We start from the raw sequence: 25,645 nt of genomic DNA, 5'->3' as shown, positions 1-25,645 counted from the left end.
CACAGTAGACCTGTGGCATTTGAGGCCTGGTCCACACATCCTCTTCACACATATTGAAACATATATGTATAACAACAACCCATTAGATTCTACAGGGCCATTTGGCTTTCAAATAGCCTCCATTGATATTGATGGAAGTTATTTTAAAGCCTCACATATATTGGAGGATTTTGGGGTCAACTGGAGATCAAAAAGAAGATAGAAGCTTGAGGCTGAATTGTGGAAGCCCCATGTTTAATTCAGGTAGCAGGGAGGAAATTCCATGCCTTCATTTTCTGCAGGTGGCTTTGCAGTGGATTATATCTTAGCTGATATGGCAGCATTAAAAAAAAGGATGAACTGTAAATGCTGACAATGTCAATTTGCTCTTTGGAGAAAGTTTAATTTATTTATCCAAAGACAGGTTTGTTTTCGCCCTAATAAAAGTGGGCACAGACACCAAAGAACTAACGTCTAGCTGTCCTATTTAACATGACTTGTTCTGTAATATTTAACATGGGAGAAGCAGTTAATTGTTAAATATACAATTCAATATATGACTACATTATACTTAAATTTAAACGTAAGGACACAAAATAAAGCTTAGTGTTTGCCCTAGCCTAACCCTTTTCTTGGAGGAGAAGTGTTGAAAAGCCAAGTGTGGCTTGTCAGTACCTTCCATTTGCCTTAAAGTAACAATTACTATGTGAACTTAGGCTTTTAAAAAAAAGTTAAAAGGGGAATTGCTCTGAATGATCACTATCTCTGAATCTAGCATTAGGTTTATGTCCTGCAAACTAGTGTCCTAAGGATACAAGTCAAAGAGATGTCTATCAGACACCAGGAAATTGCTTCATTTTTAACAAGGAGGGACCATTCCTGGAGACAGGAATGTGGTTACAACATCTGGTCTGTGCTGTGTTGAAAGTGCTCAATGGTTTTAGGTAAATAGGATGCAGCAGAATGAAGGGCACCTTATTAAAAATAAACACGGCTCGTTGGGAATAGACAACTGGATTGAGTAAATAGGGGAAATGAATTGTATGCTCTATTCATGTTAAGTCATGGGACTTGTATGCTATAGTTTAACCTCCACATTATGGAAGTTAATAAAATTGAACGGGTCCGAAGACAGGCTACAGAAATGGGTGGAAGGTCTTAAGCACAAGACTTATCAGGAAAGACTTAATGAACTCAATCTGTGTAGTCTGGAGGACAGAAGGGAAAGGGGGGACATGATCGAAACATTTAAATATGTTAAAGGGTTAAATAAGGTTCAGGAGGGAAGTGTTTTTAATAGGAAAGTAAACAGAAGAACAAGGGGGCACAATCTGAGGTTAGTTGGGGAAAAGATCAGAAGCAACGTGAGAAAATATTATTTTACTGAAAGAGTAGTAGATGCTTGGAACAAACTTCCAGCAGACGTGGTTGGTAAATCCATAGTAACTGAATTTAAACATGCCTGGGATACACATATATCCATCCTAAGATAAAATACAGGAAACTATATAAGGGCAGACTAGATGGACCATGAGGTCTTTTTCTGCCGTCAATCTCCTATGTTTCTATGGTTCTATCTTTTACTCAGGAATTGTAGCACTTCCATTCAGTATGTCAACCATGATTTGTAATAACCCTTGTTCCAGGATTATCATTTTGTTCAAAGGTGGGCTATTGAGGCCCCTAGCTCAAAAGTACTGCCCAGGTTTCATTTTGTGGCTCCAGAATGTCTTCTGAACATTCCCTAAACTTTTCTATTATTCTGAGACAAGGAAAAGCACGAAACCTTTCAATCTTAATCTTGAAAATAGGGCTATCTGGTTTTAAAAACAAAAATCTTTTAAAGAAACAAAAGAAAATCCCCAGGGTAAACCGAAAACCCTAATCCTATTTGTGTACCAGACAAAGCTTCATCCAACTTTCCAGTGTTACCCTGCCTATTGAAAATAATATGGGCTGATCTCGGAAACACTGTCTGACTAGGAATTCTCAGAAGTGTTCTCTAAGATTGGGAAACTGGAAAAAAAAATATCCTGGAAGAAGACAATGACAAACCATTGCTGTACTCTTGCCAATAAAACTACATGGGAGCACTTATGTATCACCAGAACGGGAACTCGGCTGAAGGAAGTCATTGTCTTAATCATCATGAAGTCAACAGATCATTGTTCCTCATCCTTGGCACCATGAAGATGTATCCTCTTCAACCAGGGTTCCATTTACCTTCCCTACTGGTTCGCATTGCGTCAGAAGTGTGCATTTTGCCCAGTGAAGGGCTACCAAACTTTATACTACCACACTGTGGGTGTGGCTTATGCAGGATCCCCTGCATTTTCTTTCAACATCTTTTAGTGCAAATTGGGTGCTCTGGGGTGGAGCTCCATTTTTGCTACCCCACTGTGTCCTGTTCCCCCCCCCTCCGTCCAGACAGTAGCCCACCCCTGATTTTGCCCTACATCACATCAGGGAAATGACTCTTTGTGCATATGTAGAAGCCTTTGCGTATGCACAGAGTGTTCTTTGCCAGCCACTTTCAAGGAGCAGTGACCGGAGGACAGGTTTAAGGGTGTGGCCAGCCAGGTTTCCACCACCAGTTCGAGCAAAGTAGTCCGAACGAGCAGCAACTGACTAGTGTCTTCAACTCTCAGAATTCTCCATCCCGCTTGTTCTTCCAGTCATACCTACCTAACAAATTTGGTATTGTAAATATAAAATGGAGATTATGTATACCTGTAATGTCGATAGAAGAGAAGGTTTGTCACTCCAATAGAAGATAAGGTTTGTCAGACCAATTCTTGAATATAGCTCACCTGTATGGAATCCACACTGCATAACAGACATTAATACAATTGAAGGAGTCCATAAATACTTCACAAGAAGAGTCCTCCACTCCTTCTCAAGCAACAGATTACCTTATTCCTCCAGACTTCAATTACTATGTTTAGAAAATTTACAGCTACGGCGTCTCCAAACTGATTTAACTGTTGTTCAGAAAATCATACATTACAAGGTACTCCCTGTTAGCGACTACTTCACCTTTAACAACAACAACACAAGAGCACGCAATAGACACAAACTAAATGTAAATTGCTCCAAACTAGACTGCAGAAAATACGATTTCAGCAATAGAGTGGTCAACGCTTGGAATTCACTACCGAACTCTATTGTTTCTTCCCCCAATCCCAAAATCTTCAACCTTATATTATCTACGATAGATCTCCCCGCTTTTCTAAGAGGTTTGTAAGGGGCATGCATAAGTGCACCTTTGTGCCTACCATCCCCATCCTAATGTATTTTTTATCTTTTCTATCTCTACTTTATACTTATATTATGTTAAACATACTACAATACAATACTATATTTGTATGACAAACAAACAAACAAACAAACAAATAAACAAATAAATAAATAAAATAAAAATAAACTCAGGGTTGAATTGTGGGGCCTTGGTATTCTCTGAACTTAGTGGTTTTCTCGTAGACATTTCATTATCAAACAAGGTCATGTCATCATTGCACTGTATCTCATGTTTTGAGCTCCTGGAGGAAAGAGGGAATATAAATCTAACAAATAAACAACTGTGAGATTGAGAAGTGCTGGGTTACTTTCCCTTTTATAAGTCCTTTGCCATCAAATGCTGGACGATGGCAAGACTGGGAAGTACCATATCCACCCCTCTCCCTGTTAAAAGCAGTGTTCCCCAAGGACCAACGCTCTTCATTCTCTACATCAATGACCTTTGCGATCTCATCACAAGCAACCGTGTTCTTTTCGTTGATGATGTAAAACTCTTCAACACCACCGATAACACAACTACTCTCCAAAAAGACCTAGACTTTGTCTCTGATTGGTCTAACACATGGCAACTCCAAATCTCAACAAGCAAATGCTCTGTCCTGCACATCGGCAAAAAAAATCAGAATTCCAAATACAAACTGAATAAACAAATTATCACAGATAACCCCCACTTGGTTAAAAACCTCAGAATACTAATAACAAAAGACCTAAGTGCCAAAGCCCACTGCAACAACATCGATAAGAAGGCTTCAAGAGTTGTTAACCTAATCCTACATAGCTTCTGCTCTGGCAATCTCACACTACTTACCAGAGCTTACAAAACTTTCACCAGACCCATCCTTGAATACAGCTCATCTGTTTGGAACCCATACTGCATCTTGGACATTAACACCCTCGAAAATGTCCAAAGATACTTCACCAGAAGAGCCTTTCATTCCTCCACTCGAAACAGAATATTTTACAGAATGCTGGGTCTAGAAAGCTTAGAACTACAATGCCTTAAACATGATCTAAGTATTGCCCACAAGATTATATGCTGCAATGTCCTGCCTGTCAATGACTACTTCAGCTTCAGTCACAACAACAGAAGAGCACACAACAGATTCAAACTTAATAATAAGCGCTCCAAACGTGACTTAAAAAATACAACTTTAGTAATCAAGTTGTTGAAGCGTGGAACTCATTACCGGACTCTGTAGTGTCCCCTAACCCCCAACATTTTGCCCTTAGACTATCCACAGTTGACCTCACCAGATTCCTAAGAGGTCAGTAAGGGGCGTGCATAAGTGCACTAGTGTGTCTTCTGTCCCCTGTCCTATATCTCATATATCTTTTCTTCTATTCCTATATCCTTTCTCTATTCTTTCATTGATATATTTTATTCCTATATTTATTTATTTATTATTTATTTATTACTTAGATTTGTATGCCGCCCCTCTCCGAAGACTCGGAATATTTTATTCCTATATCTCTTCTATTCTTTCTCTGATATATTTTACTACGAGTATATCCTCTATAACCTTCATTGTGTATTGGACAAAATAAATATTTTTTTTAAAAAAGTAGCGAAACTATGAGAAACTCTTTAATTTCACAACATACCGACTAATTTACCCATAGTTTCAATCAGGGGTAACTGCCTACTGCCCAGACCCAGGGGGCACCACAGAGCATCCAATTTGCACTGAAAGATGTTGAAAGAAAATGCAGGGCATCCTGCATAAGCCAAACCCACAGTGTGGTAGTAAAAATTTTGGTAGCCCTTCACTGGTTTCAATAGGGGAAATGTGACAATCCTAGACCAGGCCAAGTCCAAAAATGTCAGATAATTGCTAGAAATTTGGCACTCTGACAAATCAGCCATCAATAGATACATAGACATTAACAACATTAAAACAAAGTATGCTGTGTTTTTATTTTTTTAAAAAATAATATTTATTGATTATATACAAAACTATACACAAAAACGATACAAAACAGTATGAACAGGACAGGTTGTTCTTATCATATGCGTCTAATTGTTAATTTCATTAAGGTCGAACAAACCACATTCAACACTAACAATAAACGTAGAACGCCCCTTTTCCCTCCCCCCCCCCTCTGCCAACCTGCAGTTATATTTGTATTTCATTTTTCCGGTTGTACTTTCAGCGGAATCCTATTTCTTAAGATTTGTTTAATCTATTAGTCTAGTACTTCCTTTTCTAAGTGTAATGTTTAAAATTCTGATTGTTATGTTTCTGGTATATTTCTTAATATTGAATAACTAAGTAAAAGGATATCAGTGAGCAATCAAATAAGTTGTTTTATCTTGTTCTTCTCCTTTCTCTTCATTCCTGATCCCTTTGTGATTTGTTCTCTTTTACTCAGTTTCCCTTCGTTTCTGTCTCTCTCTCCCTTTCCTTGATCCAGTTATAGAACTTATCCCATGTGGTTATGTTTTCTGTTTCTTTATTATCTTTCAGTTTTTGTGTTAAGGAATCATATTCGGCGCAGTCAAATATTTTTTTAATTATTTCTCTGTCTAATGGTACCTCCTCCCTTTTCCAGTTTTGAGCTATTGCTATTCTGCTTGCTGTTATAATGTGTTGGATTATGTGATAATCTGTTTTTTTTATTTTTGTATCTATTATTCCCAGTAGGAAGGTCTCTGGCTTGAGTGGTAGATTGGTGCCCGTAATTTCGAATATCCAATGTTTTATTTTAGTCCATAATTTTTTTATCTTTGGACTGCTCCACCAAATATGGAAAAAGGTTCCCGACGGATTTGAACACCTCCAGCAATTTGGTCTGGTTTTAGGAAAAATCTGTGCTAGTCTTGATGGCGACATATGCCACCTGTAGAACATTTTTATGATGTTTTCTTTGAATGATACTGACTTCGTAATTTTGTAATTTTTATTCCAGATTGTCTCCCATTGTTCTATATGGATATTATAGCCAAAGTTCTTTGCCCAGCTGGTCATTGGGTCTTTAGATATTTCCGTTTCCATTTCATACATTAATAAATAACTGTATATTCTTGTAATAAAATTTTTTCCACTTCCTAATATTAGTTTGTCAAGGGGAGTGTTGTGTGCTGCTATTCCTTCTTTTTTAGTGTCTTTTTGCCATTTTGAAAATATTAGCCTATATGGCCACCAGTTCAAGGTTATATTCTGTTCTGCTAACTCTTCCTTCGTTTTTATATTTCCTTCTATATTTAATAAGTGGTTATAAGTTATCATATTTTTTAATTCTATAGTGTTTGGGTGGGTCAGAGCTTCCAGACCGGAATACCATCTAGGTATTTTTGTATAATGATCTTTTTTTAATTTAAGCCATGTTGTTATTAAAACATCTCTGATCATGTGATTTTTAAAGTAAGTCGGAATCTTTTGGTGCTGATTCCATAGCATATTGTGCCAGCCGGAGAGTAAGTCGTGGCCTTCTAGAGCTAATGTTCTCTCTGCTTTAAGCTCTATCCAGTCTTTTATCCATAACAAGTTGCATGATAAATGGTAAATCTTAAAGTCCGGTAACCCCAAACCTCCTTGTTTGGTTCTATCTTGTAGCCATTTTAATCTGATCCTGGGTCTTTTGTTGTTCCATATGAATTTGGAAGTGATTTTATTCAGTCTGTTGAAGAAGTCGTTATTTAATTTTGTTGGAATTGTTTGAAAGAGGTACAAGAATTTCGGCAGTATTGACATTTTGATTGTTGCAATTCTACCTAGTAGTGAAATTTGCAACTTGTCCCAATCTTTTAATTGTTTTTCAGTTGTCTTTAATAATCTTTCGTAGTTATTTTCTTTAATAGTACTACATTTTTTTGTAAGTAAGATCCCCAAATATTTGACTATTTTGACTATTTTAATTTTCAAAATTTCTTCCAGATCATTTTCCTGCTCTTTTGTCATATTTTTGGTTATAATTTTGGTTTTTTGCATATTTATTTTTAAACCTGCTACCTCGCCGAAATCCTCCACCTCTTTCATAATAAGTTTCCCCGATTCCAGTGGGTTTTCTAGTATCAAGGCCAAATCATCAGCATAAGCCTGTAATTTAAACTCTTGTCCTTTGGTTTTTAATCCTCTTATTTTAGAGTTGGCTCTGATTTGTCTTAGCATGGTTTCTGTAGTAAGAATATATAATAATGGGGAAAGTGGGCAGCCTTGCCGAACTCCTTTTTCAATCTGAATTCTATCGGTTAAATCTCCATTTATTGCTATTCTTGTGTGTTGTTTCTGGTAAATTGTCTCGATCATTCTTATAAATTTGGCACCAAATTTCATATGTTTTATTAATTCTATCATAAATCCCCAATTTAGATTGTCGAAAGCCACAGTTGACCTCACCAGATTCCTAAGAGGTCAGTAAGGGGCGTGCATAAGTGCACTAGTGTGTCTTCTGTCCCCTGTCCTATATCTCATATATCTTTTCTTCTATTCCTATATCCTTTCTCTATTCTTTCATTGATATATTTTATTCCTATATTTTATTCCTATATCTCTTCTATTCTTTCTCTGATATATTTTACTACGAGTATATCCTCTATAACCTTCATTGTGTATTGGACAAAATAAATTTTTTTTAAAAAAAAAGTAGCGAAACTACGAGAAACTCTTTAATTTCACAACATACCGACTAATTTACCCATAGTTTCAATCAGGGGTAACTGCCTACTGCCCAGACCCAGGGGGCACCACAGAGCATCCAATTTGCACTGAAAGATGTTGAAAGAAAATGCAGGGCCTCCTGCATAAGCCAAACCCACAGTGTGGTAGTAAAAATTTTGGTAGCCCTTCACTGGTTTCAATAGGGGAAATGTGACAATCCTAGACCAGGCCAAGTCCAAAAATGTCAGATAATTGCTAGAAATTTGGCACTCTGACAAATCAGCCATCAATAGATACATAGACATTAACAACATTAAAACAAAGTATGCTGTGTTTTTATATTTACCATGTGAGCCGCGCCAAGTTTTCGGAGAAGGGCAGCATACAAATCTAATTAATAATAATAATTATTATTATTGTTGTTGTTGTTGTTGTTGTTGTTGTTATTATTATTATTATTATTATTATTATTATTATTATTATTATTGTGGGACTTCCAACTTCAGACTGACCAAATTCTGAAGCATAACACACCAGACATTGTGATCGTGGAGAAAAAGAAAGTATGGATTATCGACATCGCAATCCCAGGAGACAGCAGAATTGAGGAGAAGCAGCTAGAGAAATTAGTGAAATATGAAGATCTAAAAATCGAGCTGCAACGACTCTGGCATAAGCCAGTGAAAGTGGTCCCAGTGGTACTTGGCACGCTGGGCGCCGTGCCAAAGGATCTCAGCGGACATTTGAAAGCCATGGGAATTGACAAAATCTCCATCTGTCAATTGCAAAAGGCCGCTTTACTGGGATTGGCAAACATAATTCGCCGCTACATCACGCAGTCCTAGGTGCCTGGGAAGCGCCCGACTGGTGATGAAATACGAAATCCAGCATAGTGATCTTGTTTGCTGTGTTGTACTGACATAATAATAATAATAATAATAATAATAATAATAATAATAATAATAGTAATAATAATAGTAATAACCACAACAACCACAAGAACAACATCAATATCCATGGACTATGCAAAAGAGACAATGAACTAATCCAAAAGAGAAAAAGAAATTTCTGCACCAGTACTTAGCACTCAACTCAACATAGATAAACTTCAAAGTTAACCTCAGGCCAACAATAAAGCAAGCAGTACCCCAATCAAGAGACTGCCAAAGAGCCATCAATAAACATCCCAACCAAAGAATATCTAAAACCACCCCAACCCACTGAGACAAAGAAGACACCTGAATATAATCTGACAGCAGACACTACTCCTTGACTAGCACTGATTATCTTACCTAGTCAAAGTAATGAAACTTCTGCAAGAAAGCAAGAAAGCTCAGAGAGCTCCAAGGACTCCTATGAGAAACTTAATAGATCACACAGCTTTGCTATTTCGCATTCCTTAGCAGTGTTTTTCAAGCTTGACAACTTTACGTTATGTGGACTGGTCAGCCACCCTGGGTAAACCAGGAGACACAATGAGTTAAATTGAGTAAGCTATATCAACAGAGGTGTGGAGTGGTGGCTCAGCAGTTAAGTCACTGGGCTTATTGACCGGAAAGCCTGCAGGCCATGTTTGAGACTCAAGCACCAAATGATGGGGTGAGCTCCTGTCCCCTCCCCAGCTCCTGCCAATCTAGCAATTTAAAAGCTTGCAAATGCTCTTAGGAACAACTACTGTGGTGGAGCAAATCCAGGGGGGTGCCTACATTTACCAAAAAAAAGAAAAGAATCTTAAATAATAGGAAAATTCAAAACTTCCCATAGTCACTTTTAACTAGCTTTTTTTTAATTAAATGTTTTTACTGATTTTTATAACAAGAAAACATTCACAAAACATAAAACAATGTGCTCAGTGTTCAATGTGCCCACCACCAGACAGCATTCATACCCCTCCACCAAAATGTAGAGTTTCTATTTGTCCACAAAGGGGGGGGCTCTTCTAGAGCAGTGTTTTTCAACCAGTGTGCCATGAGACATGGTCAGGTGTGCCGTGGGGAAATTAAACTACGGCCCGCGGAGGCTATTTATTTATTTTTATTTTTATTTTTATTTTTATTTTTATTTTTATTTTTATTTTTATTTTTATTTTTATTTTTATTTTTATTTTTATTTTTATTTTTATTTTTATTTTTATTTTTATTTTTATTTTTATTTTTATTTTTATTTTTATTTTTATTTTTATTTTTATTTTTATTAGATTTGTATGCTGCCCCTCTCCAGCCCGCCACTAGCCGCCTCCATCCAAACATAAACATTCCCCTCACAATCCCTCCAGCTATCAGCGACAGGAAGAGTGGAGGTACAGGGAACGTTCATTGACCAATCACCTTCTAGGATTCATCCCGACCACTAGTGATGAACCAATAGCAGGCCGCCTCTCATCCACACCCAGGAAGGTCCCCGCTCAGGCTGCCGCGCCCTTGTCATTGTGTGGCCATGGCGAGTAGTTGAAGCTGCTACTCCTCCCCGTGGTCCCGATTTCTAATCATGATTTAAAGCTAAAGTTTGCTGATCTTCTTTGGACAGTTTTTGGTTATCTGTCGCCAAGGAGTTTCCCATTCTGACCAACAAAGATTGCTCCTATTTTCAACCACATATCTATTTGAGCTGATCTTCTCAAGCTTGACGGAGATAAAAACTAAAAACAGAGAGAGACTGAGGAAGAGCTTCGTGTGTGTCTTTCTACCATTCCTGCCCTTTTGTGTTCATCGAAACAGGCCCAGGTTTCACACTGAGTATAAATACATTTAGAAACTATATTATTAACTATATGTATAATACGTACTGTGTTAGAATGTCATTTTGTGTCATTTTGGTTAGTGGTGCGCCCCGGGATTTTGTAAATGTAAAAACTGTGCCGCGGCTCAAAAAAGGTTGAAAATCATTGTTCTAGAGCATATATTCCTCATCCCCAAACTGGCAGATTTTTTAGCAGGGCAGAATAAAAAAAAAAGAGAAAGAACAAATTTAAGTAGCATTTTAAAAATTATGGTGCAGCCAGCAAATTGTGGTTAATTCAATGAATTATGTCTAGTGCAATGGTTCAGTTCCAATCTCTGAATTTAAACCTAACTAAGGCTTATTGGGTTGGCCCATTGAAGTTCTAACGTGCTTTGCGCTGAGGACAGGATCCCACTGAAAACTTTTTGAACCTGTACATTGATTTAAGCAGACTATCCTCGTGCATCTACCGTGGGACTGAAGCCTCGGCCATAGACTCGAAATCGCACAGGCGAGAAAGTAGTATACAGTTATGGGTCAGTAAGCTTCCCAAGGCTCTAATTTGTAAGGATTGTGTGAGTTTGACATCATAATTCCAGTTCCTGCAGGCCCCTCACTGCTTCTCTCTTAGGCATATTTCCTGTTCTTCAAAGCATTTGTTTCTGCTGTGAAGTTTGCTTTAAGTGTGATAAGCACCAAATGGACAGCTCTGGGGCCAGCATCCTCTAACAAGAGGGGAAAAAAGAAAGCAATGGTTCATGGAGAGTCATGTTCATATGTGCCAGGAAATAAAATCTCAACCTCTTTTGCTTCAGACTTGCTCATTTCCACTGAAATCCAGAGGTTCACCTCTGCAGAAGGATATTTTCAGTAATGGGCTTCTACCCCCATGGGGGGGGGAGATGGCACAGTGGGGGTGGTATGTTTATGCACTATTTATTGAATACTTAATAGTTTTTTTATTATCTTTCCTTCTCTAGACACTTAGTATGATCCTTAATTATGTTTAGAATAGGAAACAACTAAATAGCATGTTTTTACCCCAAAACGCTTTAAACATTTTAATCATTATCTAGATCTGAATTTTTATACCAGTTAAAGAAAATTGAGCTACTTGCCTAATTTGTTATCATATTGAACCTGTACAAAACCATAAAATGTTACTGTGCTTCTCAACAAATAATGCTGTCTATCATTTGTCCTTTTTTGTGGCTATTCAAATAACATGACTTAATCAACTGAAAAAGAGTCCAAGCACCTATTTCAAAACTTATCTTGGTCAGTAAAGCCACTCCCAACCAGTCACATGACCTTTAAGCCAGCCCCTGGTCACATGATTGTCAAGCCACTCCCACCTGGTCACATGGCCAGCAAGCCACATTCCCAAAATAAGCCACGCCCACAGTGTGGCAGTAAAAATTTTGGCAGCCCATCACTGAATATTCTGTATTCTAAAACATCCAAATCAGAAAAACAATAATGGAAAATAAATACTTTTGGTCTGTTAGTTGCACAGCAGAAGTAGGTTTCAGCAGATCTGGAGAACTAGTAGCGGAATTTTTGAATAGTTCACAGAACTGGTAAATACCATATCCGATTGGCCCCACCCCCATCTACTCTCTGCCTCCCAAGTCCCAGCTGATTGGGAGGAAATTGGGATTTTGCAGTATCCTTCCCTTGCCGTGCCCATCAAACCCATGTTACACCCACCAAGCCACATCCACGGAACCGGTAGTAAAAAAAATTGAATCTCACTACTTTTGCATAAGTCTGAGAAGTTTGAAATATTTGACCTTCATACTGAAGGCTCCTAAGACACTAAACATTGTATTTTCAGCAACTGAGAGGAATTCCACATATCACACAGACTCTTTCCATTGTTTTTGACATTTTCACTATCATCCTTCCCAAGACCAAACCTTCTGCTCTGTGATCATTCCAACACAAAAGTAAAGTTGGCGAAATTACTATTTGAGTGTTTCTAATGCATTCCTCATTCTTCTCAGAAAAACAAGGGATTTCTTTTCATGGTCTACAGACATAAGGGGTTTAAATACAACATTAAAATACCATAATTTGTCAACTGGCTTTGTTTTAACCATGAGGCAAGATTAGGCAATATGATCTTGTGTAGTCTAGGCTTAAATCCATGTTTAAAAATGAAACCTCAATGATTTGAATGCCTATAAATTTAAGCCTTTGCCTCAAAGAAAAGGAGAAAAATCTGGAAATATTAATTGTTGTATATTGTGCACTAATGAATGTTACTTAGTTTGGGTAATGAAACATCTGAAAGAAAACAACCAAGCTTAGCAAGCACCAAGGACCCCACATTTCAAACCTCAGTTATAAATATTCCCCTTTATTGTTGCATATTTATTTATTCTCCTTTATTGTGTTTTATTGCTGAATTATTTTTTTATAAACTATTTTTCTATTTTATTTTTGTTTTCTATTTTTATGATGTTTGGTTTTATTTTCTTTTAATTAGCTTTATTTTATTTCTTCCAAACACATCATTTTTCCTAATACAGTAGTTTAAAGTCTATATTACTAAGGATTATTAATGTTACTATTTTAAAAATGTAAAACAGCAGGGGGGAAAAACCTCTCACTTTCATGGCCCCTTATTCCAAGAGAGCAAAAACCCCCCAACATACTATTTTTTATACCAAATAAGAGAAAATATTGACACCAAATAAGAGAAATATTGACACCAGTTATTCCTAAAGTAGAGAAGAATTAGCTCAAGCCAGTCTCCATATCAATATATTTAGGGCTTTGTTTTTAAAACATGTGCAATATATTACAAGCGTGATGGGCTGCCCATCCCCTAACATTTTGTGGTGGGTGTTATGCTTTCATAATTTTTTCCAGCATTTAAAACCTATAGAAAAAGTACTACTAAGCAGCCTAACTAAAAGGAAGAGTATTAATGAAAAACAATTACAATATATTATCATAAATCTTATGCACCTATTTTGGGATTATTTGGTTAAAAAATGCAGAATATTGTAACAATGGATATCGGTTATTTGTTTCAGAATGTCATTGGGGTTGCAATTCTGGGAAACGTCGGGGCTACAAAAGTAGAGTTTGGAGCTACAATTCAAAGATGAAATTTCTTAAAGAACCTTGAGAGCTGGTTAAAAAAAAATTGTTACATCCCAGAATGAAATAGGCAAATTGAGAGAAAGGAAAAAGAAGTAAACCATAAGCAGCCAAAGGTACATCTCGTACTAGGGAAAATAAAACACTTTCAGACTAGTCATAGGTTAAGTGGAATATTAATAATATATTCATTTGAGAGTATTAATTTTTTTTAAAGCAGTTTTTTTTTATACTTAGCCATATTTAGCAAGTGTTTTGTCCCCTGAGACAGCTAATTGAGGACATGCCAAAATATAATTCTAGTACAGCAAGCCTGACATCAAAAGGGAGAAACTTAGGTTAAATCTTTACATTGTATGTCTAAGGAGATTCTTGGTCATCCAAGTCATGGTTGTCCCGAAGATGCTTTTTCAAGAGGCCATTTGACTTTCTGGTTTTTCTTTGAAGATGAGAAGCAAAATGTCTTCAAAGAAAAACCAGAAAATCCAGTTGCCTCCTTACATTTTACATAGAAAGTTGGATAACATTTCAAATGGTTTCCAATTACTGGCTTGATATTTGCGCCAGCTTTAAAACTAGAAGGAAAGTAACACTAAACATGGAAATAAAGTGAACATAACTATTTTTCGCCTTGTTCCACCACCCTTTGGCTCAACAATAGTTTTTCTAAGGAGCAAATCTATCTTTTTATACATAAGGAAAAGAGCTTTCTGAACATATTCATTTGTTTTTTTTATTTTATTTTATTACATTTGTATGCTGCCCACTCCCTAAGGACTAAAGGCGGCTTACAACAATAAAAGAAAAACAGAATAACAATATAAAATGATTAAAACGAACAGTAAAACAGTATAAAATAATTAAAATACAGCAATTAATAATAATTTTTAAAACTCTCAAATCTATCACTACAGTCATACCATCAAACATCCCAATCAAATCATGTCTAGGCCAAAATTGAGGGAAATCAATACCGAAGACTCCCAGCACAACCAGGTCTCCAAGGCCTTTCGGAAAGCCAGTAGGGTGGGGGCAGTACAGACAGTAGTTGGTTTCAAAGAGCCGGGGTTGCCACAGAGAAGGCCCACCAACCAACACTGCTTAGTCAACGAGACTCAAAGAAGGCCAACCCGGAGGGTTCTAATCGGTCTCTGGGAGGTATGCGGCAGGAGACAGTCCCATAAATAGTCTGGTCCTAAGTCATGTAAGACTTTATAAGTAATAACCAACACCTTAAATTGTGACCAGAGACCAATAGGAAGCCAGTGCAGCACACGGAGTGTTGATGTAATGTGAATGTACCTAGGTATGACAAATGATGTTCAAGAAGGAGAAGTTTAACCTGGAAAAGACTATAATAATAATAATAATAATAATAATAATAATAATAATAATAATAATTTATTAGATTTGTATGCTGCCCCTCTCCGAAGACTCGGGGCGGCTCAGAGCAATAATAATAACAGTATACAATGTAACAAAATATTAAGAATTATCTAAAACCTCTCATTTAAAAATCATACAACACAAACATACCATACATAAACTATATAAGCCCGGGGGAGATGTCTCAATTCCCCCATGCCTGGCGATATAGGTGAGTCTTGAGCAATTTACGAAAGGCAAGGAGGGTGGGGGCAGTTCTGATCTCTGGGGGGAGTTGGTTCCATAGGGCCGGGGCCGCCACAGAGAAGGCTCTTCCCCTGGGGCCCGCCAGACGACATTGTTTAGTCAACGGGACCTGTAGAAGGCCAACTCTGTGGGACTTTATCAGTCGCTGGGACCAGAGTGGAATTGGAGCAAGAAAATGTCATGAGCAAACAGAGACATAGCTTTTGAAAAGCAAATTAAATCCAGATCCCCACTGAGAGTCACAATGGTGCTGGCGTCCAGGCAATGAGAAGAGAGAGATAACTTAGGCCAGTGATTGCGAACGTTTTTGGCACCGAGTGCCCAAACCAGAACACGTATGCATGTGTGTGCATGTGTGCATGCTGGCCAGCTGGCCTTTGGGTTTCCAGTGCTTCGGCGCATGCAAAAATGGCCTGAAAAGCAGCCAAAAAACACGGCTTTGCTAATAGGCCTGGGAAGGTCATTGAACACCAACATCTTGTTCTGACCTGTTGAGGGGGAAGGCTGGCCCTGTGGGACCTGAAGGGCTGCTGGGATACATGGGGCAGAAGATGGTCCCATAGGTAATCTGGTCTTAAGCACATTTGCTTTATGGCCTTACACTCAGGGGTGGGCAGCAGGCAGGAAGGGGTGAATGCAGTTCCACCGGCGGAAATGAAGATGCATGCGCAGCTCCAGATGATCGGCGGCTGTCATTTCCTGGATTACTGATCTCAACTCGGCTCTCCTTTATTTCCCTGCTGCTGCTGCTGCTGCTGCTGTGTCTTCGCTCCTTGCTTTTTTCCTCTTTCCTCCTTCCTGACCTTGGACAAGCTTCCCTCTCTCTTGCCCAGCTCCCCTCCAGCCTCATGCGGCCACCTTCCACCTGAGGTGCAAGCAGAAGGCGTGGATGGAAGCAGCGCTGGCAGCATTTATGCTTCTGGCAGCACCCGTTCGCCTAGCTACCCAGCCTGAGGTGGGGGGTGACCCAGGAAAGAGAGCGCGGGAAATGCGAAGCAAATTGTCACCCCAACAAGCAACACTGGTGAGGTTGTAAATCGAGGACTTAACAGTTCACTTGAATGATGATGATCATTCAAGTCACTCCTACCTGATCACACAGCCGGCAAGCCACTCCTACCCAGTCACATGACCTTTAAGCCACACCCACAAAACAAGCCACACCCACAGTGTGGCAATAAAAATTTTGGCTGCCCATTACTGCTTACACTTAAAAACTGTGGTTTGTCTCCTGCTACAGAAAGCCATTAAACCATGATTATGAACAGAGTTGCTAACTTCGGAAACGTTATAGAGGCTGAGTACACACATCAGGCTACTCGTTTTGTCAAATAAGTCACTCTTTGATGAATCCAGTGATAACACTAAGCTCTAAATAATATCCACATTGAATAAATACATAAAAATATAAACAAGGTTTGCAAGTCACAATGGCTAAGTTCACAAATGCAAAATCCAAGCTTCCTCTTTTCATTCCGGACTTTAAGATAATGGGGTAGCAATAGTTACATATTTTTCCTAGGCTACTAGTAGTAAGACGCAGTCTTTATCACCCCGAGCCAGAAGTTCTTAAGGCAATGAACATGTTTCTGCTTGTTGTAAGAAACCAGTGCCAGCTCCCTCAATCTTTACATACTAATTAAAGCCCAAACAGGAAGAAGTGTGACTCCACTATTACATCTAGCTTGCCTCTCAGGTGCAAGAAAAATTCTACTTCTTCCTACTCTTCCCATCAAGGGATGATTTTATTTCAGTCTACAGTTGACAGGTAGTCCTCGACGTATGACGACAATCATGCCCAACATTTCTGATATTGAGTGAGACATTTCTTAAGTGAATTTTGCTTCATTTTATGACCTTCCTTACAGCAGTGGCTAAATAAATCACTGCAGTTGTTAAGATAGTGACACTGTTGTTAAGTGAATCTGGCTTCCTCCTCCCTCCTTTGCTTGTCAGAAAGTTGCAAAAAGTAGTTCATATGATCCCAGGATTCTGCATCCATCATAATTATGAGTCACTTGCCAAGAATATGAAATTTGATCACATGACCAAGGGATACAGCAACGGTTGTAAGCAGTGATGGGCCGCCAGTCACCAGCACTCATTTCATTTCATTTTATTGGATTTGTATGCCGCCCCTCTCCGTAGACTCGGGGCAGCTAACAACAGTAATAAAAACAACGTGCGACAATCCAATACTAAAAACTAAAAACCCTTAATTTAAAACCAATCATACATACAAACGTACTATACATAAATTGTGGAAGCTGCGGGGGAAAGAATATTTTAATTCCCCCATGCCTGACGACACAGGTGGGTTTTAAGAAGCTTGCGAAAGGCAAGAAGGGTGGGAGCTATTCTAATCTCTGGGGGGAGTTGGTTCCAGAGGGCCGGGGCCGCCACAGAGAAGGCTCTTCCCCTGGGTCCTGCCAAACGACATTGTTTAGTTGACGGGACCCGGAGAAGGCCAACTCTGTGGGACCTAATTGGTCGCTGGGATTCGTGTGGCAGAAGGCGGTCCCGGAGATAATGCATCTTGCACCTCCCTGTGAATGCGTCTTCGTATGACCAGAAGCAAAAAAGTGGCGGTTTTGTCCTAATCTCGCTCACGCAAGGATGTTTGCATTGAGATTTTGGCAAATTTTGCCACTTTTTTGCTTCTGTGCATGCACGGAAGCCAAAAAGTAGCAATTTTTGCCCAAATCTCGCTCCCATGAGGATGCTCGTGCATGTGAGATTTCGGCAAATTCCCCATAGTTGCTTCCGCGTATGCACAGAAGCAAAAATATGGCAACAATTGCCGCTATCTCACTGGTTGAGCATGTGCATGGCTTCAGACCTACCAGAGTCGCACACTTGTGCACACCGGCTGCTGCCCACCGATTGCTGCCCACCACTGGTTGTAAGTGTAAGAAAAATGATCATGTCACCTTTTTTAGTGCTGTTGTAACTTTGAGCGGTCACTAAATGGCCTGTTGTAAGGCAAGGACTACTTGCATCCCACTCAACTTCTTATATTTGAGCCAGGGTGGCTCAGTGGTTAGAGTGCAGCACTGCAGGCTACTCCAGCTAACTTCTAGCTGTAGTTCAGCAGTACAAATCTCACCACCGGCTCAAGGTTGACTCAACCTTCCATCTTTCTGAGGTGGGCAAAATGAGGACCAGGATTGTTGGGGGCAATAGGCTGATTCTATAAACTGCTTAGAAACGGCTGTAAAAGCACTGTGAATCTGCATATAAGTCTAAATGCTAATGCTATATTTGGCATGTTGCATATTGCTTCCCTTCCTCTTCTCTCAGATTATGGCTGTTATCTCTGGTACAGCCGCAACTGTATATTTTGTCACAAAATTATACAGTTGTCTGACTTACTAGTAGTAGTACTAGTATCAAAGCTTTCAAAGTTGTGTTCACCAACCATACAAACTGGATCCAGACTTCCTAGACTACAATTACTACTAGTAGTAGCAATAATAGTCATAGTAGTTAGAAACGACATCCAATCTACAGGAAGAACTTCTTTCCCTGCCAAAAAAGATAATTATCAGATGGAGACACACAGAGTTTTACTGATATGATAATCATGAGACAGCTTAGTAACATGACTCACAATGCCTCTGGTCAAATTCCACCTGGAATTTTACTCCATTCTCTACCTCTTTCCCACTATTATGCAGCAAAACCACAACGACGTGAAAATCAAAACAGCCAAAATTAAACCTTTCCATACTTTCTAAAGGAACCCCAAATCCATATTGAAATCAAATTATCGATACAATCTGGAATTGTTCAATGTTGTTTTCAATTGCTTATATAGAATTTTTACCTTCCTGTCAAATACTAAAATGTACTAACACACACACACACACACACACATGTGTGTGTGAAGAAGAGGCGTGCAGCAGCCATTTTCAGGCCAAGATTCAACAGATTCAAACTTAATATGAACCGCTCCAAACCTGACTGTAAAAAATATGACTTTAACAATCGAGTTGTTGAAGCATGGAACTCATTACCTGATTCAGTAGTGTCAACCACTAACCCCCAACATTTCTCCCTTAGACTATCCACGATTGACCTCTCCAGGTTCCTAAGAGGTCAGTAAGGGGCGTACGTAAGTGCACTAGTGTGCCTTTCGTCCCCTGTCCAATTGTCTTTCCTTGATCTCATATATCATATATATTTTCTTCCTTTCATATATCTTCTCCTCTATTTTTACATATTATCTTTATATATATTACTTCATGTCTATTCTCTTCCATATGTATTGTGTATTGGGCAAATGAATAAATAAACAAATAAATAAATAAAAAAGATTGCGATGACAACACAAACTGGAATTCTACAACATTGGGGAGCTGAATGCGCTTGTACAATCATTGGACGGTTTCAACTGATGTCTTCTTTTGCAACTTACCAAAAGGCTGCTTTTCGGAGCCTTTGCACCTTTTTTGCTCCAGAACCACCATCCATTCGACTTCTTATTCTGCGACATTTTGTCTCTTTTCTCTCAGTGATTATCTACAGACAAAAAGATAGCGGAATTACTGGGCACATAGAAAAACAGGCATTGCTGAAAGAAAATCAACATGGTTTCTGCAAAGGCAAATCATGTCTTACTAACTTGTTAGAATTCTTTGAGGGTGTAAATAAACACAGAGATAAAGGGGACCCAGTTGATATTGTATATCTTGACTTTCAAAAGGCTTTTGACAAATTCCTTCACCAAAGACTCCTAAAAAAGCTCTCCAGCCATGGAATTAGAGGACAGGTCTTGTCTTGGATTGGTAACAGGTTAAATCATAGGAAGCAAAGGGTGGCAATAAATGGACAATTCTTTGGATGGAAAGAAGTGAGAAGTGGTGTACCCCAAAGTTCAGTTTTGGGATCTTTATTTTTTAATTTATTCATTAATGATCTGGATGTAGAAGTAAATAGTGAGGTAGCAAAGTTTGCTGACGACACTAAATTGTTTTGGGTAGTGGAAAGTGAAACTGATTGTCGGGAGCTCCAGAAGGATCTCTCGAAATTGAGTGAGTGGGCAACAAAGTGGCAAATGCATTTTAACCTAAACAAGTGCAAAGTTGCAAATATCGGGGCAAAGAACAGTGTGGCAGTAAAAATTGTGGCTGCTCATTACTGCAGACTTCCTAGACTACTTTGCAGAAGATGTATCTATCACGGATTATAATCAACAGAAACATTAAGATACAGTTTTGTAGATCGTATGATATATTCATACTAACTATGACATTCTGGTTATCTGGCAGTTTCTAATTACAATAACCCAGCCTGGATTAAGCAAAGGTTTGTTCATTTTCACTCCTCCCAAAATTATATTAGAATTGTTCTGGAGTTTGAAAAAGAGTTATATTGGACCTAGATAGTGAGGCTGAGAGAATGATGGGTTAGCCAAGGATTTCCAAGGACATTCCTAACTTAAAGACAGGAAGACTTTAATTCAGGAACATCCCAGCATACATTGTATTAGCCAAAACATTGTTTTCCTAAACCACCTTTGAAACACCAGACAGATTTAATAATAATAATAATAATAATAATAATAATAATAGTAATAGTAATAATAATAGTAATAGTAATAGTAATAGTAATAGTAATAGTAATAGTAGTAATAGTAATAATAATAATAATAATAATAATAATAATAATAATAATAATTTATTAGATTTGTATGCCGCCCCTCTCCGAGGACTCGGAGCAGCTCACAACAAGTAAAAACATCATATACAAATCCAATATTAAAAGTTTTTTAAACCCCTATTAAAAACTATCATACAACCCAAACACACCATACATAAAGTCAAGACAACTAAGGATATATCAATTCCTCCATGCCTGGCGACATAGATGAGTTTTGAAAACTTTACGAAAGGCAAGGAGAGTGGGGGCAGTCCTAATCTCCAGGGGGAGCTGATTCCAGAGGGCCGGGGCCATCACAGAGAAGGCTCTTCCCCTGGGTCCCACCAGACCGCATTGTTTTGTCGACGGGACCTGGAAAAGGCCAACTCTGTGGGACCTAATCGGTCGCTGGGATTCGTGTGGCAGCAGGCGGTCCCGGAGGTATTCTGGTTCAATGCCATGTAGGGCTTTATAGGTCATAACTAACACTTTGAATTGTGACCGGAAACTGATTACAGTACTTAGAAGAAAGGCATAAAGCTTATGCTAATGCAGAGAACAGCGTGATAGATTAAAAACTCTTCTTTTCCAGAGTAAGATAGAACTCCTAACTCTAGTAACCTCTTGGCTCTAGTGCTCTCTACAAAAATCCAGCCGTTTACCACTTTTTATTTGTTTAAATACAAGTGCACTTAGAAATGCTACCACCAATTCAGCAGCAGATCTCTGAAAGCAGTTGCCATAACAGGTTTCTAATATCTCATTATTCCATGTTGCTCATAACTGGGTTTACTGTGTCTGCCATTAAACTAGGTGTACACCGAAACAGTTCCAAAAACACATTCCACCAATTTGCCACAAGCAAAATGAAAACAAAATAAGAAAAAGTGCTATTAACTACAGGGAACATATAATTAAGCACTGATCCAGAGGCCTCACGTGAGAACTTTTCTAAAGAATATAGGATGGGAAGATAAAATCAAAAACAGCAGCATCAACAACTGCATTTGCCTAGGAATTCATCCTGAACATATTGTTAGGTTAATATTTTAAATACACTGTTTTGTTTAGCCAGTTATGAACAACTTCAAGGGTAGAAACATTTCTGTATCATATGCAAAGTAGCCCATTTATATCTCCTTCATTATAATGGATAAAGCAGAGCATAAATGGCAGTTTCTATAACAGAGTAACTAACGTTCAAGGCTTGGAATGAAATTCAAACATCAGAAATTCAAACATCGGAATCATCTTCTGCCGCACGAATCCCAGCGACCGATAAGGTCCCACAGAGTTGGCCTTCTCCGGGTCCCGTCGACTAAACAATGTCGTCTGGCGGGCCCCAGGAGAAGAGCCTTCTCTGTGGCAGCCCCAGCCCTCTGAAATCAACTCCCCCCGGAGATCATAACCGCCCCCACCCTCCTTGCCTTTCATAAATAACTGAAAACCACCTATGTTGTCAAGCATGGGGAAACTGAGCCCCTGGGTTTATATTATTTATGTATGGTATGTGTTAATAATCGGTTTTTAGATGCTTTTAAAATGTATTAGATTTGTTTACATTGTTGTGAGCCACTCCAAGTCTCCGGAGAGGGGCGGCATACAAATCTAATAAATTAAATTAAATTGTTTGCAGGCCATGAAAATGGTGTTTAATTTAAAGAAACAGCAGAACACTCAAGAGCAGAGGTCTTCAAACTTGGCCACTTTAAGACTTGTGGACTTCAACTCCCAGAAGTCTATGCTGGCTGGAAAATTTTGGGAGTTGAAGTCCACAAATCTTAGAATTGTTCCAAAGACCATTCATGGATCCTAATATCTGAACATGGATCATTATAACCAAATGGGAGGAGATTGTAAGGACTTTTTTACATTCCACCTGTTGTCATGAAATTATCATATTGTCACTGTCCCACCAACTTCCATATTCCATTCACCTCTACAGGTACATTTTCCTTAAACACTATTACTGAATCATCATTTATAATTAAGAGCCATAGGCTGAAATCTCCAAGACCTTGATCTAATCTCCTTCTTAGACTGAAGAGATGATTTCGTTGGACCAGATCTGTGTGGACTATTGCACAGGATGATATAGAAACATGAGCGCAAGAGAGACCACAGCTTTGTAGTGCCATCAGATATTTATCCGATGATTTTTCTTTGAATATCTTAGGCCTTTTGCTCCAGTATAGCAAACAATCACCTTTACCTGATTAGTAGTAGCCAGAATGAGTTCCCTCTGGATTGATGGTATGACTTTCCTCAACTGAATTTATTTTGCTGTTACTGAATCTTGTATTTCTTTCTCTTTTTTTGCAATTCTTATCAAAGTTTTATTGTGAAAGTTTATTATGTTCAATCCTAAAAAACCCTGTAACTATTCTGGGAGAGGGTACATTTCCTGTGTTTTCATCTGGCCCAGGCAAAGTTGAAATAGTGTCTACATATAAATAAAACAGCCTATATATTATCCCTGTCTTACCTCCCTAAGCCAGTGATGGCGAACCTTTTTTTCCTCGGGTGCTGAAAGAATGTGGGCGCACGCTATCGCACATGCGCTAGTGCCCACGCCCATAATTCAGTGCTTGGGGAGGATGGAAACAGCTGCCCCCACCCCCCGGAGGCCCTCTGGAGGTCGGAAATGGCCTGTTTCCCAACTTCTGGTGGGCCCAGTAGGCTCGTGTTTTGCCCTCCCCAGGCTCCAAAGGCTTTCATGGAGCTGGTGGAGGGTAAAAACACTCTCCCATCCCACTGGAGGTTCTATGAAAGCCAAAAACGCCCTCCCAGAATCTCTGTGTGAGCCAAAAATCAGCTGGTCAGCACACACATGCACATTGGAGCTGAGCTAGGGCAACAGCTCACATGCCAGCAGATATGGCTCCGTGTGCCATTTGTGGCACCTGTGCCATACGTTTGCCATCACTATATATTATCCCTGTCTTATCTCTCCAAGCAATCCACATGTAAAGGTTCTCTACTTCCTAAGAGGGACAACTTTGTCTTATAAAGCCCCCAAACTTCACTAAGTATTGTGACTTATTGCAGGAAACAACCTACCACATTTGCTTATTTTAATTAACTTAAAATAGTTTTGTTTTTTTAATAGACCCAGGATGTAGAAAAACTGAGTGTGCAGTAAACTTCCATGGTATCTGGTTAGGTAAGATATTTGCAAGATTAGAATTGAATTATTCAGAATAGAATTTTTGCCCTCCTCTTTGCCCGAGTTGAAATTCAGGGTAGCTATGACCAGATCAATACTTCCAAAATATACAGATTAGGCAAGTATACATAGGCTACAATTCCTGCTTCAATTCCCCTGTGAAATTCAGAAATTGTCCTTCTCAAGAGGAGAATAGTGACTATCTGTAATTTGTAGGACTCGAAATAAGCATGAGCTCTTGATCCTGTGCACTTTAGATAAGCATCATTAGCATTAAGAGCTATCAGTTCATTGTTAGTTTTGATATCTTCACCACAAGTTTTGGCCTGACACAAAACAAGTTGGCCATAAAAATCAGTCGCTGAGTTTCCATCAGGACTTAACTAGTTGATGAGGCTCAACAGATTCCCAAGGAGGCTTTGGCCCAACTTAAGATGTTGGGCTAAAATACACATCAGTGTCCTGTCAAATGATCAAGAGCAATTTCACAAAGGCTCTTTGAAATGCTTCAACATCTGAGTGGGTGGGTGGGTGGGCGGGCGGGCGGACGGACGGACGGGCGGGCGGGCGGGCGGGCGGGCGGACGGACAGACAGACAGATAGACAGATAGATAGTTAGACAGACAGACAGACAGATAGACTACATAGATTAGATAGATTAGATAGACAGACAGAGTAGATAGATAGATAGATAGATAGATAGATAGATGATAGATAGATAGATAGATAGATAGATAGATAGATAGATAGATAGATAGATAGATAGATAGATAGATAGATAGATAGATACACTTTCTCCCTACCACCACCACAAAAAAAAAGGTGGATGGGGCCAGTGCTTTAGTGAATAGCAGTCGGGCCACGGGGTCCTTTTACAGTGCTGAACCCCGCTTCTTCTGTCTTTTTCATTGGCCAAGTCTTCTGTCTATTTTCTCAATGCAGGAGTCAATAGGCAGAGCTGGCACATGAGAGGACACCTATCTGGGGTCCTCTAAGATTCCGCCTGATTTTTTTTTATTGTTCTCCTCTTCTAAACCTAGGTGCCCCTTATGGTTAGATGTGTCTTATGGAGAGAAAAATACGGTGTGTGTGAATGTGTATTGTGCTAAACAACACAATATAACTCCAAATAAATCAAACTTCTGTGAAATCAAGCTTTCCACCTAGGAAGCAACACTGATTGACAGTCAATTGCACATGCTGTTGTGCCCATTCAACTTTGTACAGAACAAAGTATTCCATGAGAATATTTCATTCATTCAGATCTAGGATGTGTTATTTCAGTGTTCCCTTTATTTGCTGATCTTTAGCACTAATGTTACTTGCATTTAGAGGAAAGGAGCGTCTCTACTCCAGGTTCTTGATTTCCCATAACAGACCAAGTTCTGAGAGAAAGAATTATGGCAACAGCTGGGGGCAATCTCTGACATTTCCTCCACGGCTGAGTTGAAGTGGTCTCCAACCACCCTTGAGTCAGCAGAAAACTATACCAGCGTGAAAT

The 25,645-nt window shown here is 39.0% G+C and overlaps 1 protein-coding gene across 3 annotated transcripts in view; it reads right to left on the bottom strand.

The window, feature by feature from the left end:
- The window catches only part of ACOT11 (acyl-CoA thioesterase 11), a 186,857-nt gene that overhangs the window by 147,511 nt on the left and 13,701 nt on the right, over positions 1–25,645 (bottom strand). For all 3 annotated transcript variants that reach the window (XM_070745972.1, XM_070745973.1, XM_070745970.1), the window contains exon 2: positions 19,756–19,859. In XM_070745972.1, the coding sequence (XP_070602073.1) occupies positions 19,756–19,833 (78 nt within the window). In that variant the 5' untranslated portion in view covers positions 19,834–19,859. The remainder of the gene's footprint in view (positions 1–19,755; positions 19,860–25,645) is intronic.

The sequence above is a fragment of the Erythrolamprus reginae genome, chromosome 3 (genome assembly GCF_031021105.1).
Source record: "Erythrolamprus reginae isolate rEryReg1 chromosome 3, rEryReg1.hap1, whole genome shotgun sequence".
Lineage (NCBI taxonomy): Eukaryota > Metazoa > Chordata > Lepidosauria > Squamata > Dipsadidae > Erythrolamprus > Erythrolamprus reginae.
This window is presented reverse-complemented; position numbering and strand designations above follow the sequence as displayed.